This window comes from Primulina huaijiensis, chromosome 1, assembly GCF_012295235.1.
Source record: "Primulina huaijiensis isolate GDHJ02 chromosome 1, ASM1229523v2, whole genome shotgun sequence".
NCBI lineage: Eukaryota > Viridiplantae > Streptophyta > Magnoliopsida > Lamiales > Gesneriaceae > Primulina > Primulina huaijiensis.
The window spans coordinates 2444141-2463916 of record NC_133306.1 but is presented as its reverse complement, the minus strand read 5'-3'; the positions used below and the strand labels follow the sequence as shown (position 1 = coordinate 2463916).

Below are 19776 nucleotides of genomic sequence, written 5' to 3'. Positions count from 1 at the left end.
AATATTAATATCATATAAGGGTAAAATTGGAAAAAAAAGTTAGTGTCCTCTCTAGTTAGTTATTATCATGTCCTCACACTTAACATAATAGTATAGAAATATATATATTTATTTATTTATTTTTATCTTCCGTTTCCGCCAACCTCTTACGGGGATCATTCTTTTACCTAAATATTTAATTTTTTGTGTTTATTTTCATATTTATCAAATAATTTCTCTATATCGAATTCAAACTCAAAATCAATGACATATTTTTTCACTTTATACAATATAAATTGATTAAAAAATATATCAAACAATATTTTTTAAAAAAATAAAAAATTTATATATATTACAATATACGGTCGCTTAAATGGCTTCTAAAAATCGAAGCGGTGAGCGACCACCCGACACCTAAGCGATCCTGGACGACGCTTTTTAGAACACTCACTATCTTAATATATTATTAAAAACCATCAACCGAGACACATGTATTGCGTGTGTAACATAATATTGAATATTTGATATATTGTTTAATCAATTTATAGAACAGATGTTTTATATTTGTAATTTGATTTAATATTATAATATAATATAAATTATATAATGAATGTTTAATCCTTCATCAGCTTATACAATTAGAGATGTCAATGGGACGGGTATGGCTAAACCCAAGACCCGCCCAATGAAGAAAACTTTGACCCATTACCCGTCCCACCCCGGTTAAATATTCTTCGGACCCACCCCACCCCAAATACGAAATGGGGTCGGGTAGACCCGCGAGACCCGTTAGACCCGAAATTTTTTTAAATGAAAACTGTAATCTTCTTATCACATGACTGAATTATGAAACAAACAAGTCTCTAAATAAAACACAATAGAAAACTAATTCATGTCTTCGACCACACTTAATAATAACAAACAAAGTATTTTCACGACGTAATGAATTACATTAAAAAAAAAAGTTACTAGCTCTCCAAAAAAAATCTTGTCATCCCCAAAAATAACTCATCAGAACTTAAACAGATCAATGTAAAATCAGCGAGTAAGCAATATTTTAGACACATTCTTCATGATCATCTTCCTCTTCATCAAGAATGGTAGGACAAGTTGGTAAATTACTTGAAGAATTAACTACAAAATTAAATAGAGAAAATACATTGAAAAAATAAAATTGTAATTTAAAACCGTAAAAAAATGTAATTTAAAGAGAGAAAGTATACTAACAAAATTAAAATGAAAATACAATAACAAAATAAAACTGTGATTTATTTACCTTCCATCTCACCTCACAACCATCTTCGCGAGCATATCAATTTATATCTACATATATGGGGAGGTTATGGGACGGGTATTATAGGACCCATGACCCATCCCATACCCAGATGGGCCTGAAAAATTAGACCCGAGACCCGTCCCATGACCATTTAGTATGCCCAAACCCGCCCCAGATAGGGTGGGTCCATTGTGGGTCTGGGTAAAACCCGGACTCATTGACATCCCTATATACAATGATCGCCAAATACAAAAGACATAATGAATAAAATATTCACCGTCATCTTAAATGATATTTTCATCCCTTTTCAATTTTTTTAGTCAACTGTCCAAAAATTTATATAACATACTCACTTTGTGTTCAATTAAAATATAACTAAAATGTATTATTGCTTGATCCGCACGACCATCGTAGAACTGCAAGACCAACAATTCTAAATTGAGAAAATTTTATTTTATTAAATTAAATTAATATTGAAATTGTATAATATGTGATTTGTGTAATATCATTATCACATCAACATTATTGGTGTGTCTTATTATTTCTCTGTTAAATAAAAACAAATAAATCAAAAAATATAAGTGTGTCATTATTTTATTTGTTTTATATATATAATACATATTTACTTGAACAATATTTTATCTTCTATTTGTGTTCTTGATTTTGTGTCTTTCTACAAAATTATCGAAAAAATAATAAAATAAAAATAAAAATAAAATAAATATTGCACATTCTGCATTTAGAAAATTTAAAAAATATATGTTTCCATGCCTGCGCAAGATCTCATCATTTAATCAAACATATTCTCTTTGCACTGCTTATCATTTTCATTGTTAAACTAAAAATAAAGAGCGTGTAATGAACTTTTTTACGTATGTCTCTCAAGTTTCCGAAAATTCTTAAAATCAAACGTCTGAAGTCATATATTTTTATCCAAGTTGTGATTTTCCAGCCCAAACCAATTATATGTGTCTTAACTGGTTTCGAATTTATTAAAGTTAATGTTAACTATTGATATTTATAGATAAAAATATATTATATTTGTGAGACACAAATAAAATATCATTTAATTAAAATATACCATAAGAAACTACATTCAACCACAATTCATTTTTGTTAGGATCGGGTTAGAGTTTAGATGTGGTGAATAAACTCTTTTAAATTTTTTATTCTAAATCGTGTCAAATAGTCAGCTGATCTTGATGGTGTTAAATATCAAGGCCATATTTTCTCAACTCTTAACAAATGGTCGTACCACAGATTGTGCGGAAACGATCCGATGAATCTTATGACTAATTTATATTCAAATATATGGATGTTCGGATACTCAAAATCATACATCACTATTTCTTCCACTTATGAAAGAACTCTGCTAGAAGACTTTGGTTTTACAAAACTTGTAACATCACACTTCAACCTTAGGAATTATTCACTGTCTAAATTGAGAATACTAGTAACTTCTTACAATGGTTGAAACATGGTCTAACAACCAATGTAGAAATAAGATGATGAATCATTTAATTCAAACTGTCAAGAAACTTCTCAAATGATTTTGACAAGAAACGATCAAGTAGTTTGACAGAAATTCTTGAAGACTATTGCTGATCCGATTAAATATTCTTTGGAGCGATAGCTGATGAGCAGTGAGTAAATATCAAAGTGATAAGTTTTCGGAAGTCTTTTTAAAAATGCAAGCTTTGAGTCGTCTGTCTGATTTGCTCTTCTTGGCATTCTCTATTTATGTTATCCTACGTACTTTTTCGTTCAACGTTCAGTTGTAGCTCATTAAATGAGCATTAATGCCAATGCATTGATGTTGTTGTCCTTTTTTGATAACCAGCTCTGCACATAGACTTTTGTGGAAAACATCATGATCTTCTGACATCATGTTTGTTGGGTATGGTCAGTCTACCAACGTTTTTGAAAAAATAGGTATGATCCTTGTAAGATGTGTTGACTCGACCGTTTATAGATATTATTGGATACAATGAACAATTTTGTAGTTTGCCACATATTAATGCGCAAGAGACAGTCGAGTAACTTAGTATTACGAGACCGGTTGAAAGGATTCTGCTGAAGTGGTGGAGTGCTTGTAATATAGAGGAAACGATAGTTTGATCTAATATAATAAGTTATGTTTGTTTTCGCAAAAACTATGAGATGTAACAATTTCGTTGATATTCTTCAATAACATCCAATTATTCAACTTTTGTTTTGTTTGCATTGAAGTGCATCAAAAGATTTAAACATTGCCATGTTTCCAAAATAAAGTACATAAATTTTATGAATATTTGAATATAAAATTTGCTTTTACAATATAAAAAAAAAAGAAAGCATAATATCTCACTATTATTTTTTTCTCATCCATTTGCTAAAAGTACGTCTTTGTACACAATTTTTGGTGTACACACCAGATCGATTTTGTAACTTTCCATCTTTTACTTAATTTTTTGTAAATCGTTGAGTAACTCCTCTTGATAGTGCAACATGAAGCTGGTCATTGCTAAATATTCGATTGAGCGGTAAGATACCAATATTTGATATTGTTTGACCTTGGCCTTGTTTATTGTAACAAAACTTAATATAATTGGGTAATGGCTACGTGTCAGTTCAAGTAGGAGTCCTGAAATTTATTCTTTTTTCGATGGTATTCGATGAAGAAAATATCGTGTACCCTTGTGAAGACCAGTTACTTTTTCCGCATCAATGAAGTTTATCCCGAGATTGCGGCATATTAACCTCGCTCCATTGCATAATTATAGTTCAGGTGCAACATTCCATAAGAGTGTGGTTGGGCAACCTACTTTCAATGTGATTCTATGAGATGTCAAATCACTCGGACAAAGGGAATTCAAAAACTCTTCTTGAAAAATATTATTTTCATCATCTTCTAAGGAGGCCCAAGATGAGCATACTTTTTCTTCTCTTGGAAATTTTAAAATCACCATTTCACTGATTTCATCAATATTTACATTTTTTATAGTAATAATAGCTCTGTCAACCTTGTAGTTTGCATCATGTATATGAACAATCATATTAGGAAAACATATCAATCTACTGATCAATTGATTATTCACCTTCTTATGGAATGATCATTGAATCTGATAGCTTTATAAAATTACCATTCACAGTATCTTCCAAGTCATCACCAAAACATAATATAAATTGTGAGAACTCGATATCTTTGGCAATATCATATTTTGTTCTAGAAATGTCTTGAGGGGATTTTAAAATGACGATCTTGAAATGCTTGCAACAATTTGATCTAGACTTGATCCCCATTTAACAAATAACTGATAATATTTGTCTAAAATCTACACAAAAAATCATAGTTTTTCTCTCAAATGGCAATTCGTCATCCATTTCATATTTGAAAGTTACACTAGCATATTCGAAAGAATTGTAAATGTATATTTTAAATATAGACAGAGAATTTTTTTGAAAAAAACTTAAATAGATAATATTTATTTATGTAAAAAAAAAAAAAAAAACCGAACCGTGTCTTTATAGTAGTATGTGTATGTAATAATAATAATAATAAACAAAAAGTATAAAAACACCGACCACACTGTACACGAAATTTACAAAAATACACGTACTTGCTAAATCGGCCCATTTCTTCGTCGAATCACCGTTCTACACCGTAGCTCCCGCCCGGCGACATTGGAGCTTCAGAGAAGCAATCAATCAGCTGACGGTTCAGCTCGTTAGGTTTTCTACTGTTCATTGTCCACATTTACGCTCGTGCAGTTTTCAAACTCTGGTAAATGTTTATTGATTTTTTCATTTCCGTTTTTATTTTGGATTCCACTATCAATTCGAATCAATCTTTGTTCCAATTGACAGCCTAGCATGCATTTGATCATAACTGATTCATGACTTGGAGTTCCCCCAATTTGATGGAACCCTAGTATTGTAAAGTTCATCCATTTCATCTCGGATGTAACTGCGGTGATTTGGGTCTGACTGATTGCGTTAAACGCGTTCATGCAACACATATACGTGATTATGCATATGATCAAGCTTATGGGAAATTGCATACTGCAAGCTATTTGTTCAAGCCCATGTTTAATTTACTGCGCAGCTGTTAAAATTTTGGATCTTGGTAACTTTATTTGTCTCCTTTTTCAATCAGACGAAATGCCTAATTATTTTTGCTTAGAAATACTCTGTGCATTCATGTTATCTATAATGGGAAAAACTTTACTATTTACTTTTTGTTCTATCAAGTTATCAAGTTACATATCTCACGGTCTAGATTTGAACCGTCTAGTGTTTCCTTTTTTTTAAGGAAAAAATTGGCTAGGAAATCATGTTTATATTTTATTATTGAAACCAATAAATATTAGATGCTTTATTTCACATTTGGTTTGTTAAAAAAAAAAAAAGAAAATTTAAATTCTCTTTCTTATTTTTTATCACGTTGCCTTTAGGTTTTATATGATGCATATCTCACTGAATTTTTTATTTTTTCCCTTAAACTGGAAGCGCATTTTTTATTTTTGAAGCTGCTAATTGAATCAGGTTCAAGCACTGTTCTGTATTTAACTATTTATCATGCATCATTGAATTTCAATTAAGTTCATCTTTAATTTACATCTGTATCGCCTGTCTTTGGTGTATCCCTAACATTCCATGAATCAAGGGTGATTTTGGTGCAGAAATTGTTGTTTGACCTATTAATTAAGGTTTATGGATAAAATTTGCAATGTAAAATCAGCTGCCATTTACTTTTGAAATGGGTTTATGCTTCGTTGTTGGTTAAAAGAAGGTTGCACATTAAGAATTTGTGATATTAGCATGATATCATGTTAACTGACTTCTCAATTGGTTTTCTGTCTTTTGGGGGTTTTGCTTTGCAGGTCTTTTTGGTGAAGTTAGGGCATTGCCCCTGTTATCCGAGATACATGATTTGACATAGCTTTGTCCTGACTAGTTTATGACTATAATGGAGAAGTCTGATCTTATTTTATCGAAGGTGTATTTATTAGCCTAAAACAAAGATGAATACACAAACCCACCATTCAGGGCAAATTGGCCAGGTACCAAACCAAGCTGGCACTATGTTGCCTGGGATGTCACAACAAAATGGGAATTCGATACCCAGTCAGATGCAAAATCCTGTTATCCAGCAAAATCTCTTGAATACAGACAACCCTGATATCACGAGAGCACGCAGATTTATGCAAGAAAAAATGTAAGACTTTTCCTGTCATAGCCATTGAAGACATATTTTGATCGGAAAAATGTCACAAAATAATAGTATTTTTGCACTGTGTAAGGCAGAAAGTTATATAACTAATTAATAAATGGAAAAAGTATAATTGAAATCTCTGTGGCAATATATGAATGAAGATGCAGTAGGTTTCTAATTCAACATGGATTGCATTGATGATATAACCAACAGGAGTTCCTCTGTATTCTAAAACAACTTTTGCATCTTTCTGCACTATTTCATTCGTTTAATTTTTGTTACCTTTTTCTTTAGGCTTCAGCTGCATTGTGTTCCAAAGAGAGGTCTATTCCCCTCTAATATAAAAGTGATCTTCTTTTTCATTTTTTACTGACTGCGGTCCTTCCCTTACTGCTGCCTCATTTTGGGTGGTGTCCATGAAAAATAAGACTATGTAATACATTCGCGAGGGTAAAATCTTCTTAACGAGCTTTAACAAATATTTGTGCCTGCATTATATTTTTTCTTTTCACTTGTTTGCTTTTTAATTCTGTTTTGTTAAATGTTGAGAAAATTTTTAGAATGGCATATTTTACGCAATTACCATGTTAGCGTCATGTTATTTTGGAAAAATGCATGATGGTACGTGCAGCCATTTCCTTTTGCATTTGGTAACTTACTTTTTGTGTGGATAAATTATGTATTTTTCTTTCTTTCTATTACATTATTATATTGCTATCTTGTTTTAAATGAATGTTTTCAAATTTCCATTACCCCAAGCTTTTGATGCTATTGCTGCAACTGTTTCATGATATTAATGCTGGACAGCACTTCCATAAACTTACTGCTCTTATACTTGAATTGTTTTTGAGTTCTCTCCCTAAAATTTTAGCTTTCCTATGCTGCAGCTTGGGATTTATTTGTCAGCGGCGTCAGCCGCCTCATGAGGCACCCTCTAAGAAAATTATTGATTTAGTGAAACGCTTAGAAGAGGGTTTGGCAAAGAATGCTACCACAATGGTATGGTATATTCGTATTCAGTTTCTGTGTATTCAAATAAGTCATCATGATCATTTTCAGGAATAACATATATATGGAAATAAGTAATCATTTTCATGGATACCACAGGGGTAAAGACTAAAGACTTCATTGGAACCTGTAGTTGTCTTCCAAACCTTTTAAACTGTTAATACTGTGAATGTCTTCTGGTTTTTCCTTTTGAAGTAATAACTAGTGAAATAATTTATTATCTTGTTGCATGAGTAGTCGTTAAACCTGGCCACTTTGGTATGATGTTTGACTGTTTTATTAAACATATAACTTCGTTTAGTAACAATTGATATGCTTATCAGGAGGAGTATATTAACCTGGAAACTTTGGAAAATCGTTTGCAAGTTTTGATTAAACGCGTACCTATGAGCAATAACAATCAGCAGTTTTCGCATGCTAATTCTTCCAATTCTATTGGTACTATGATACCAACACCTGGATTGCAACAAACTGGGAACCCTGGCTTGATTGGAACTTCCACCATGGATAGCTCTCTCGTAGCCAACGCTAACATGATTAGATCTCCCGCTGTTAATTCTGGAAGCTTCTATCCTACTGGGAATTCTGGTGGTTCCTATGGTTCATCTGATGGTAATTTACGGTTTTCATTCTCATGATATCCTTTTTGATCCTGTCTGATAGATTTTTTTTGTAGGAGTTTTGGCTAGTAGATACCAACAACCATCTTCTGCCTTCTCTGTGAATTCCGGGGGCAATAACATGATGACATCCATGGGTGCACAAAGAGTGACGAGTCAAATGATTCCCACTCCTGGATTTAATAGTTCTAGTAATAATGACATTAACAGTAATGCAAATAACCAGTCATTCGTGAGCATGGAGTCATCAAATAATGTCGAGGCATTTCAGCCTGTTGAATCTTCAGTTGTCTCACACCAGATACAGCAAAAGCAGTATATTAGCAGTCAAAATAGTCGTATGTTACATAATATTGGTGGGCATATGGGCAGTGAAATCAGATCTACGTTGCATCAGAAGTCCTATGGATTGTCTAATGGGCCCTTAAATGGAGGTTTGGGGATGATGGGAAACAATATGTCCCTGATGAATGGTCCAGGTACCACTGAAAGCTATTTAAGCGGGACAATGTATGGAAACTTCATCAAACCCATGCATCAACAATCTGACCAAAATATACGACCAGCAATGCAGGGTATAATCTTTCTTTCTTTTCCACCTCTCCTAGTTTCCCTCCCCCCTTCTCTCCCCTATGCATTTCTGAACTGGAAAACTTGTGATAACACTAGAGATTTGATTTTAGCATAATTTTTTTGGAACTTGCTGATTTGTTTTACGCTCACAACCCATTCTACTTTTTAGGAGATGGATATGAAATTGGTGCGGCTGATGCTGCAGGGTCTGGAAACATGTATGTTTCGGTCACATCTGTTGGGTCAATGATGAACAATCAGGGCTTGAATGCTGTATCCATGCAAATGCAATCCGTTCCGAAAACAAACTCTCCTATGATGACCAGTCAACCGACCATGAACGCAGTTCATCAGATGACAGCTATGAAATCTCAATCTCTTGACCGGTCTGACAAATTGAATTCTCAATCACAGTATTCAGGGAGGGAAAATCTTGTGCATACTCATCAACAACAATTTCAACAGCCATCTCATCAATTTCAGCGCCAGCAACTTGTTCAGCATCAAGTCCAGCAAAATCAGCAAACTCAAAACCAGCTGTTGTCAAAGAATGATACATATGAACAGTCTCAACAAACAGCTAATACAGTTTCCGAGGCAAAGTCTGGGCGTGCAACTGAACTTCGTGGCGATGGCCTGCATTCACAAGTGTCCGATCCCTTCCGTTTTTCTGATACGCAGACTCAGTTTCAACAAAATACTATGGAAAACCAGTCTAGAGCTACACAGTTGCTGTCACATCCATCTGGTCCACAAGATGTCTGTTCATCGCTAACACAAACTTCAGATCAGATGCAGTTATTACATCCGCAACAGTTTGCTGCTAATTCTCAAAGTGAATTTGCGAATTTCGCCTGTGGCATCCAGTCGGATGCATCATTTCGTGGTCAATGGTATTCTAATTCTCAAGATGTATCTCAAGTGTCAGGAAGACTCCTGAATGATCAAAATGTGCAAGATGAATTTCATCACAGATTAACTGGCCAAGATGTGGCTCAGCTAAATAATTTATCCTCAGAAGAATCAATTATCGGTCAATCTGATGCTTCTAGATCAGTACCCCCGAATTCAAGCAATACAATATCTAGATCTAACAACCTTAACCGTGAACGACAATTCAAAAATCAACAAAGATGGCTATTATTTTTGCTGCATGCGCGTCGATGTTCTGCTCCAGAAGGGAAATGCCAAGAACCTAACTGCATAAAGGTTCGGGAATTGTTGAAACACATGGATTGTTGCAACATATATAAGTGTCCATTCCCTCGTTGCCATGTTACTAAGATCTTAGTGAACCATAAAAGGCTCTGTCGGGATGCAAGCTGCCCAGTTTGTATTCCTGTTTCGAATTTTGTGCAGGCACAACGAAAGGCGTGTGCACATTCTGACATGAATTCGGGTTTACCTGGATCTATCAATGGATCCTGTAAATCTAATGATACTGCTGAAATTGCTGGAAAGACAATTCTGAAGTCTAGCTTGGTGATCGCTGAAACTCCTGAAGATCTACATCCTTCTATTAAGCGCATGAAAATTGAACAAGGCTCCCGATCTCTTGCCTATGAAAATGAAAGTTCTGCTGCACTGGTTTCTGCTGTAGATGAACCTCCTCTCCAGAAGGTGCTGCATATTGACCAGAATCATGATTCTATTCTTCTAATGAAATCTGAAGTTTCTGAATCTAAACTGGAGGTTTCTGTAAGCAATAGACAATTAAGTTCCCAGTTTACTGAAATGAAGCAAGATAACGTGGATGATGCTGATATCAAAAGGCATGAAGGTGATCTATTTTTGTCAAATAACCCTACTAGATTTGTTGTTCAGGAAGTCATTAAGATTGAGAAGGAAACAGTACAAGCTAAGCCAGAAAATTCATCAATACCTTCTGAGAGTACAACCAAGTCCGGGAAGCCCAAAATAAATGGGGTATCAATGACGGAATTGTTTACACCTGAACAAGTCCGGCGGCACATTTCAGGCCTTAGACAGTGGGTAGGCCAGGTTAGTATCATATTATACTTGTTATCTATTGTATTCCTTTATTTATATAATCATTCTGTCTGACAAAATTGTGGCTGTTTGGCAGACACTCCTTATATGCATTTCTGAACATAAGATGCTATGAGACTCCTAGATGCAATTTTTAAAAGGGGAAGCATGTTTTACATGAAATTTTGTCGTTTTGATAGTCTATGAAATTAGATGCAGCTATAGATGAAAGGTGAATTTAGAAGAATAAGAACCACTTTGTGTTTTTACCTTCATCTTCATTATCAAGAAGTGTAGTGTACCCAATATATTAAAAAGCATGATGCACACTATCCTCACTGGAGAGGAGATGGTGCAACAAGTACAATTTCTTGTAATTGATCTCATTTACATGAAATATCTTATGCTCTTTTTCATTAAAAGAACCATGATATATCTTATGCGTTCTTTGCTTGTGTGATTCGCTATCCTCATGAAAATTTGTTACATATACTTTGTCAACACAGAGTAAAGCAAAAGCAGAAAAGAATCAAGCAATGGAGCATTCCATGAGTGAAAATTCTTGCCAGCTCTGTGCAGTTGAGAAGCTTACTTTTGAACCGCCCCCTATATATTGTACGCCTTGTGGTGCTCGAATTAAAAGAAATGCAATGTATTATACCTTTGGAGCTGGAGAAACTCGTCATTACTTCTGCATTCCATGTTATAATGATTCCCGTGGAGAAGCTGTTGTGGTTGATGGGACTCCCATTCCAAAGGCGAGGATGGAGAAGAAGAAAAATGACGAGGAAACTGAAGAATGGGTATATCACATCTACTTATTTGGTATTTTTCTTGGCTGCAGCAGTGAGTATATTAAGATACCGAACGTTTATATTGCAGTGGGTACAATGTGACAAATGTGAAGCTTGGCAACATCAAATTTGTACATTATTCAATGGGCGGAGAAATGATGGTGGACAAGCTGAGTACACTTGTCCAAATTGTTATATAATCGAGGTTGAAAAGGGAGAACGCGTGCCATTGCCACAGAGTGCTGTTCTTGGAGCAAAAGATTTGCCTAGAACAATATTGAGTGATCACATGGAGCAGCGATTATTTGCAAAGCTGAAGCAAGAAAGGCAGGATAGGGCAAGGCTTCAAGGCAAATGTTATGATGAGGTGAATCAATTTTTACTCGTATTTTATGTGATGCGATGTTTTTCATTTTCCATTGATCTTTAATGATAGTTTGCATTAGTTATTTTATTTAACACGACTCTATTTGTTATCGCGACTTACTAAATGGGTTCTAGAGATTCGTAAGGGAATATATTTTTGACATTTGATGGTGAACTGACCCTGAGTTCATGCTTTGATATTTCAAGTTCAGTAATTCCTGTGGAGTTTTTTATATTGAGTAAGACCTGCCTTTTAAGAAGTATTTAAATAGGGCTTTGACTTCTGAAGAAGGTTCCTTTGTATATTTGTCTAAAAAATAAACTGTTCAGTATGAAGTTTTTGTGCTGTTTTATCTCAGCATGATGGACCTATTTTTGATCCCTCGCGTCTGTAGATTTATTGTTTAGACAGTTATATTTTCCCATGTGTTCTTACTTATAAAATTGTTAGCAGTATATATAAATTTTTTAAGGAACAATAATTTTGTAAATATATGAACCCAAATGCAGAAATGAAAGCTTGAATAATTAAGTAGCTTGATGATTTGTTTAACCATATGCAATGTCACGGGAAGATAAAAAATGGTAAGGAAATTTTTTAAATTTACTCTAGAAATGGACTTTGTTCATAAAGTTACCATAAAATAGGAAAGCCTTGTAATTGTCCATGGTCACTATACATATAGGTAATGGTTGTAATCCCAAGTGGTAATAGAGTAATATCCAATTTACCTCTAATTTAAAAAATAAATAATAACTAAACTTTCTCTGCTTTTAGAGTTTCTAGAGTGTACATACTTAGTACACATGCTCCGTCTTGTAATGTGCAAAAAATTGAATTTTGGTATCCTAGTGGTTGCGGTTGTAATTGTTTTCGATTAGCATGATTCTGTCTGTTATTTTCAAGTATTGTCTTGTCACTTTTGCCAGGTTCCAGGAGCGGAAGCTCTTGTTGTGAGAGTGGTGTCATCAGTGGACAAAAAACTGGATGTCAAACCACGGTTCCTTGATATTTTTCAGGAGGAAAATTATCCATTAGAGTTCCCATATAAATCTAAGGTATGGCTTACTGAAGGAATTGATTGGCTGATTCTTAGATATGGAATATCATTAACTAGCATAGTTCCATTATCATTCTAAAATATACAGGAGTCAATTGTTTGATAGAGTCTAACTTTTACTGCTGTCCATGCTTTTAGTTGACTAAAATATATTGAGGTTGCACATCTACATGTTCTGTATTGATTGTAAACGTTATCAACTTGTCTTTACTGTTAGGGCTTTCATTATTAGTATGACCGTTTATGTACATACTGATGAGGCCACAAATTTATGGAGAAAGGGATAGCTGTTTTGTCATCGATTTCGATAACTTTTGTGGTTAGCAAATGTTGGAATGATTATTTATGAAGGATTGTTATTATTTATGGGCGTTGAACTTTTCATAAGTTAATCATCGAAAGCCATAATATCTATCTTTCAGGTTGTATTATTGTTCCAAAAAATTGAAGGAGTTGAAGTATGCCTATTTGGCATGTATGTTCAAGAATTTGGATCAGAATGCCAGCAGCCAAATCATCGGCGAGTCTACCTGTCATACCTGGATTCTGTTAAATATTTCAGGCCAGAGGTCAAAGCCGTTACTGGGGAGGCTCTTCGGACTTTTGTGTACCATGAAATATTGGCAAGTTATTTACTTCATTGGTTATGAAATTGCTCTTATGGCTGATTTAGGGTGAGGTCATTGTTACCATTTGTAATGCAAGTTCCTTCTCTGTTTTTCTGTATTCCAGATTGGGTACTTGGATTATTGTAAAAAGCGTGGTTTCACTAGCTGCTATATATGGGCGTGCCCGCCTTTAAAGGGTGAAGATTACATTTTGTATTGCCACCCGGAAATTCAGAAGACACCGAAATCAGATAAACTTCGAGAGTGGTAAGCTCTGTGGTTGTCTGAAAAGGAGACTCATATGTATTGATTGTTGTGGCAGCACATGAGTGTTTTACTTTGTAACTTCTATTTCAGGTATCTAGCAATGTTAAGAAAGGCAAAGGATGAAAAAATTGTCGCCGAGCTTACTAATCTCTATGATCATTTCTTTACTTCTACCGGGGAATGTAGAGCAAAGGTAACTGCATCCCGGTTGCCATACTTTGATGGAGATTATTGGCCTGGTGCTGCGGAGGACATGATATATCAACTGCAACAAGAAGATGATGGGAGAAAACCACATAAGAAGGGAATTATAAAGAAGGCCATAACAAAAAGAGCCTTAAAAGCATCTGGTCAAACTGATCTTTCTGGCAATGCATCAAAAGATTTGCTGTTAATGCATAAAGTAATTTTTTGCTAAATATCTTTTTCATCATCAATAGTGCTATAAATTTCCATCATCAGTCTACTTTGAACATCTATGATGCNTTTTTTTTTTTTTTTTTTTTTTTTTTTTTTTTTTTTTTTTATAACTAAAACATGGCTTTAATGAATATTTCTACAGCTATGAGTTTTTGTTATTTCCTGGCTCTTCCCTTCAAGTGCATAATAAAGAGAGAGCTTATTTACGATTCTGTAATTAGTTCTTAAACTTCTGTATTCTTGTAGCTTGGAGAGACAATTTTTCCAATGAAGGAAGACTTTATCATGGTTCACTTACAGTATGCTTGCTCTCACTGCTGCATTTTAATGGTGTCTGGAAATCGCTGGGTTTGCAAACAGTGCAAAAGTTTTCATCTGTGTGAAAAGTAAGGATTCTGGCCCTTTTTTGCTTCCTTAGAGAAAAAAATTCTCTGTCTCGTTCCAAATGTGATTGTCAATGCCTTGTTGGGTAATTTATTGGGCTCTCTATTTTATGTGTTTGAGACATTATACATATCCGAGCTGAAAACAGAAAAGATGTAAAAATATGTAAATGTTCCAAAAATGTATGAATTTGTTATTTCTAGTTACAGTTGTTAATCAGGGATACGATCTTTCTTTCTTTCTTATTTCTTTTTTTTCTTTTTCTTTTTGTTTTTTCAGTCATGATGTGTTTTATGCTGATATTCCTGCTTACATGCAATCTAAAATTTTGGTTGCATGATTATACCCCGAATTCTTTGGGTTCTCCCAAAATAACGTCTTGTAGATTGTGTCACTGAATTGTGTCTATTTCACCTTTTAGGTGCTATGACGCTGAGCGAAAACGTGAGGACAGAGAGAGACATCCTATTAATCAAAAGGACAAGCATGCACTTTATCCTGTAAGTCCTTGTTACCAGAATTTCGGACCCAACGTGATATTTCGTACTTTTCCTTTTCTCCATTGCTTCACACAGCTTTGCATTTAGATCAAGGCTTTTTCTATTTGCAGGTTGAAATTAGTGGAGTTCCTGATGATACCAAGGATAAAGATGAAATTCTTGAGAGTGAATTCTTTGACACCAGACAGGCTTTCCTTAGCCTTTGTCAAGGAAACCATTATCAGTATGATACCCTTCGCCGAGCTAAACATTCCTCAATGATGGTCCTCTATCATCTTCACAACCCCACAGCCCCAGCTTTTGTGACAACATGCAATGTGTGTCATCTTGATATAGAATCAGGCCAAGGTTGGCGATGTGAGACATGTCCCGATTATGATGTATGCAATCCTTGCTATCAAAAGGATGGAGGAATTAATCATCCTCATAAACTTACTAATCATCCATCCAATGATCGGGATGCACAAAACAAGGAAGCTAGGGAATTACGAGTTGCGCAGGTAACTAATGTTTTTCTTTGTTTTCAGATGTTCCATTCTCCATGGATGTTGCTTTTTAATGATCTGTTTTCAATCAAAATATTGATTGCTTTCTACCAATATATTGTGGTATTCTCAACCTACTTAACCAATTAGACCAGTTTTAGGAAGTTAAATGTCTGATAGCTAGCTGTTTCTATGCCACACCAGGTGTGCTATGATGATAGTCCATGGATCCTCGTGTAGGGCTCATTATCTGTTTAAGCTCAACCGGTTGTGCATGGCTAATGCCCTAGTAGCTAAAAATGACTTGTTAGTTATTCCACATGTAATGGTGCAACTGACTGCTAGATAAGAATTTAAGTTCGAATGCCATATCTGCTAAGACAAAGAGATGCTTGAGATCCACCTCCTTTGTACCTTTTAGTTCTGTAAGATTATTAATCTTTTGCAGATAATGGTCCTCGCAAATACATAAAACATTGAACCTAGTTTGCATGAGCTTCGGCTTCTTGGTGCAAGTTGTGTGATATGACATTGTTTATTCGGTGTTGCAGCTGAGGAAAATGCTCGAGCTCCTGGTGCATGCTTCTCAGTGCCGTTCACCGCATTGCCAATATCCAAATTGTCGCAAGGTGAAAGGACTTTTCCGCCATGGCATGCTGTGCAAGACCCGTGCTTCTGGAGGTTGTGTTTTGTGTAAGAAAATGTGGTATCTCCTTCAGCTTCATTCTAGAGCGTGCAAGGAATCCGAATGCAATGTACCACGATGCAGGTTTGTTCAGAAATATACATTTTTCTCACCCACGATCTTGCTTTAACCCTCAGGTAAAACAAATTAATATGAAAAAGAATACTATTCACAAATTTACCCATTTCTTATGCAGGGATTTGAGGGAGCACATGAGAAGGCTGCAACAGCAATCTGATTCACGACGTCGTGCTGCTGTAATGGAAATGATGAGGCAACGTGCTGCCGAGGTTGCTGGGAGTTCTTGATGAGTTACGGCCATTCATGTTGTACATACACCGCTTTTTGAAAACAAAAGTTATACTTCGTTTGACTGGCAAAGGAAGACATCTTACAATCACAAGTCAAATTTGTTGGAAGATATAAATTAGAGGAGCTTCGATTCAATGTCACCCCAGGGCACACGATTTCTAATTGGTACTTCTCCAGATATGTTTGATCGGGAAGCCTTAAGATCAGAGTCTGCTTGCTTCTGTTACCAAAGAGCTTCTGAAGTGTGCCATTATGACTAGATTATAACTGATTCTTTAATTTTGTTTCGCCGTGTTGTATCTGTTGCCATCGTTTGATGGTTGTGTACCATAGCTGTTGTCTTAATGTTTCAGTTTTTCCGTTGCAATAGTAAGAGGAAAAGCTCAGTTTTCCACTTCGTTCCTTTCTCGGTACCGTTCTGTCTGCAGTTATGTTTAGTATATATATGATCGAGTCTGAGTTTCGATTGATATTCAACTATTCCCGCAAACCGTGAACTTTCAAAATGTTCTGGTGATACATAGTTTCTTTTCGAGAATCTATAGAAAATCGAACCGAATTCAACCGTGAAAACCTCAAAATTCCACAGAAGACAAAATTAACAAGGTCGGGAAAACCTCAACATCCTATGGCCAATAAAGAAACTTGTAACCTTGAAGTGAAGCTGGTAAATACGTTTGTGATGAAGAGTTGGAATTATCCGGAGGATAGATATAATCTTTCCCATATCCAAGATTCTGCATTAGCTTAGTTGGTGCATTCCTCAAATGTAGTGGAACCCTTTCATTCTGTCCCACGGATTCTGTTACAACCTTCTGCGCAGCTTCGATTGCGCGATAAACAGATATAGATTTAGGAGCCAAAGCCAAGTATGAAACACACTGTCCGAGTATCACGTTACACTCCGGCATCCCAATAAAATGACAGCCTTGGTAACAAGAAACGGCTTGTGTTAAAGCCTGTGGATCAGCCAAACCAACATCCTCGCAGGCGAATCTAATCAGCCTGCGTGCAATGTAGAGTGGCTCTTCACCTCCTTTTAACATTCGAACCAACCAATAAATGGAGGCATCAGCATCACTACCTCTCATAGACTTGTGCAGGGCACTGATCAAATTGTAATGCTCCTCCCCTGCTCTATCATAGGCCAAATGCTTGCTCTGTAACGATTCTTTGACGTCGTTTACTGCGACAACGATATTCGATTCTTTATCTAGATTAGATTTCTTGAACCGTGCGGTCGCTGTTGTGGCTGAAATCTCGAGAGCATTCAATGCCACCCTTGCATCTCCATCACAATGCAACGACAGAAATTCGATAGCTTCTTCGTTCACTTCAATTTTAACCATTCCCTTCAAGTTCATAGCCAACCCCCGGTCCATGTCTGAAACAGCTCGATTGAGGAGCATTGCTAGATCACATGGCTTCAAGGGATGAAGGGTTAACACTCTGCAACGAGACAACAATGGTGTGATCAAGTGGAAGGAAGGGTTTTCAGTGGTGGCACCGATGAAAACAATGCTCCCGTCCTCAATCACAGGCAGGAAAGAATCTTGTTGCGCCTTGTTGAACCGGTGCACTTCATCAAGGAAAAGAACCGTCCTTTTGTTGGCTTTTTGTTTCAACTTTCTGGCCTCATCGACTGTATCTCTAACATCTTTCACGCCACAAGTGACGGCAGACAGAGAAACGAATCGGTAAAAGGAAGATCCACACGAACTCACAATGGCTTTGGCAATTGAGGTTTTACCAGTGCCGGGTGGGCCCCAGAGGATGATATAAGGGAGGCGGTCGCACTCGATGGCGGCGCGTAGGAGGGAATCTCTCCCAAGAAGGTGGTCCTGTCCAACAACCTCGTCGAGCACGCGCGGCCTCATTCTCTCCGACAACGGCGCGTTGGGCAGAGGAAACGCTAATGCTTCTAGTGGGGGTTTCTGAATATTTTCTTGGTCATCTGACAATTTTCGACGCTTTTCACGATGAATCAACAGACGGGTCGATTCATCTTCCTCAGTCTCTTGTTGGGATTTCGGTGGGTTTTGGTCCTTCTTGGAGTGGAAGTGGAAGAATCGATTGATTTTGGGTTGGATTACTGGAGGGGTGGAACTGAATGGTAGAGGGTTTTGAGTTTGGAGAAGCCAATCGGTGGCTTTAACGACGTCGCCAGCGGTGGAAGCCAGAGCTTCAGCGGCGGAATCATTTAAGAAACCCATGCTTACTAGCTGCTCAATTTTAGCATCCATTTTCAAATCGCCAAGTTTTTCCCTTCAATCCAGTATACAGATTTTCACGTGAATATTTGGCCTTTGACAAAATCTGAGTACAAGGATTGCAGTTCGAAAGGACGATACATCCTGTCCAAAAAAAATTGTATCGACCTGATCGATATTTGAACAAAAACATCGATTATTCTAAAAATAATTATATGAAAGTTCAAAACTTGATGACTATATTTAACTCTGAACCAATTTTTTTTTTTAAGGACGTAAGAATCTTCCACCGTTATCTTTTAGTGTGCACTGAGTAAATTTCTTAACTATCATGCTAATCTGAAAATCGTGTAAGTAAGTGAAACTCGTCCAAAAAAAATATTAATAAGAACACAATCTTATTCTTTTTTACAAGCTAGATATACTACAAGTTATCCGCAAAGTTAAATCATAATTTTACGAGTTAGAAAGTTGCATACGTTTTCTATTTTAATATAATTTAACATAACATGTGTGTTGTGTGTTGATGAGAGCATTTTGTCGCACAGAAAATCTTTGTAGTGTTTGTGAAAGAAGATCCAACTTTTTACAAACTTGGCGTAATTTTTGGGTGTGAAATCAGAAAACAGAAGTACAACAAAACTAGCAACTTAAACAATTATAACTCAAAAATAAAGATCTTTCCTAGTAAAAAGTTGTAAAAACTTAAAGGTTAGGAAGGGAAATATAATTTACATATCAAATTTATTTTCTAAGATTAAATTTTTTTTTGATATGATTTTGAATATTTAAATATAATTTTATCTTTCTAGATATTGTGATAATTAATGAGATATTTATGTTAAGATTTGTGTGATATGATATCTTTGTTTAAAAAGAGTGTTTATAATAAAACTCTTACTTTCCATATTATGTAGGTTTCCTTGTTGATAAACCATAAGGCTATAAATAAGGAGATTCATCTCATGCATAAGTGGAGTTTTGACGCAGAAGCTTATACATATTATTGCACCTTTGCACGGAATAAGCTCTAGAGAATATAATC

At 35.6% G+C, this 19776-nt stretch overlaps 2 protein-coding genes across 2 annotated transcripts; one reads left to right on the top strand and one right to left on the bottom strand.

Moving 5' to 3' along the window:
- The first annotated feature begins 4808 nt into the window (after positions 1 to 4808).
- Positions 4809 to 16722, top strand: LOC140976398 (histone acetyltransferase HAC1-like). Its single transcript, XM_073440520.1, has 17 exons — positions 4809 to 5018; positions 6118 to 6452; positions 7337 to 7448; positions 7781 to 8069; positions 8134 to 8652; positions 8820 to 10651; positions 11146 to 11442; positions 11522 to 11800; positions 12730 to 12858; positions 13283 to 13483; positions 13593 to 13735; positions 13826 to 14138; positions 14402 to 14541; positions 14961 to 15039; positions 15150 to 15539; positions 16076 to 16293; positions 16406 to 16722. The coding sequence occupies exons 2-17, from the start codon at positions 6259 to 6261 to the stop codon at positions 16515 to 16517; spliced, it is 5247 nt and encodes a 1748-aa protein (XP_073296621.1). The 5' UTR covers positions 4809 to 5018; positions 6118 to 6258; the 3' UTR covers positions 16518 to 16722.
- A 343-nt stretch (positions 16723 to 17065) lies between these two features.
- LOC140976404 (uncharacterized) lies at positions 17066 to 18898 on the bottom strand. Its single transcript, XM_073440532.1, has one exon. The coding sequence runs from the start codon at positions 18762 to 18764 to the stop codon at positions 17148 to 17150; it is 1617 nt and encodes a 538-aa protein (XP_073296633.1). The 5' UTR covers positions 18765 to 18898; the 3' UTR covers positions 17066 to 17147.
- Positions 18899 to 19776: the final 878 nt, after the last annotated feature.

Coding starts and splice junctions, on each gene's coding strand:
- LOC140976398 (XM_073440520.1), top strand. CDS start 6,259: ATGAATACACAAACCCACCATTCAGGGCAAATTGGCCAGGTACCAAAC. Junction 6,453..7,336: donor AGATTTATGCAAGAAAAAAT/GTAAGACTTTTC, acceptor CCTATGCTGCAG/CTTGGGATTTATTTGTCAGC. Junction 11,801..12,729: donor AAGGCAAATGTTATGATGAG/GTGAATCAATTT, acceptor CACTTTTGCCAG/GTTCCAGGAGCGGAAGCTCT.
- LOC140976404 (XM_073440532.1), bottom strand. CDS start 18,764: ATGGATGCTAAAATTGAGCAGCTAGTAAGCATGGGTTTCTTAAATGAT.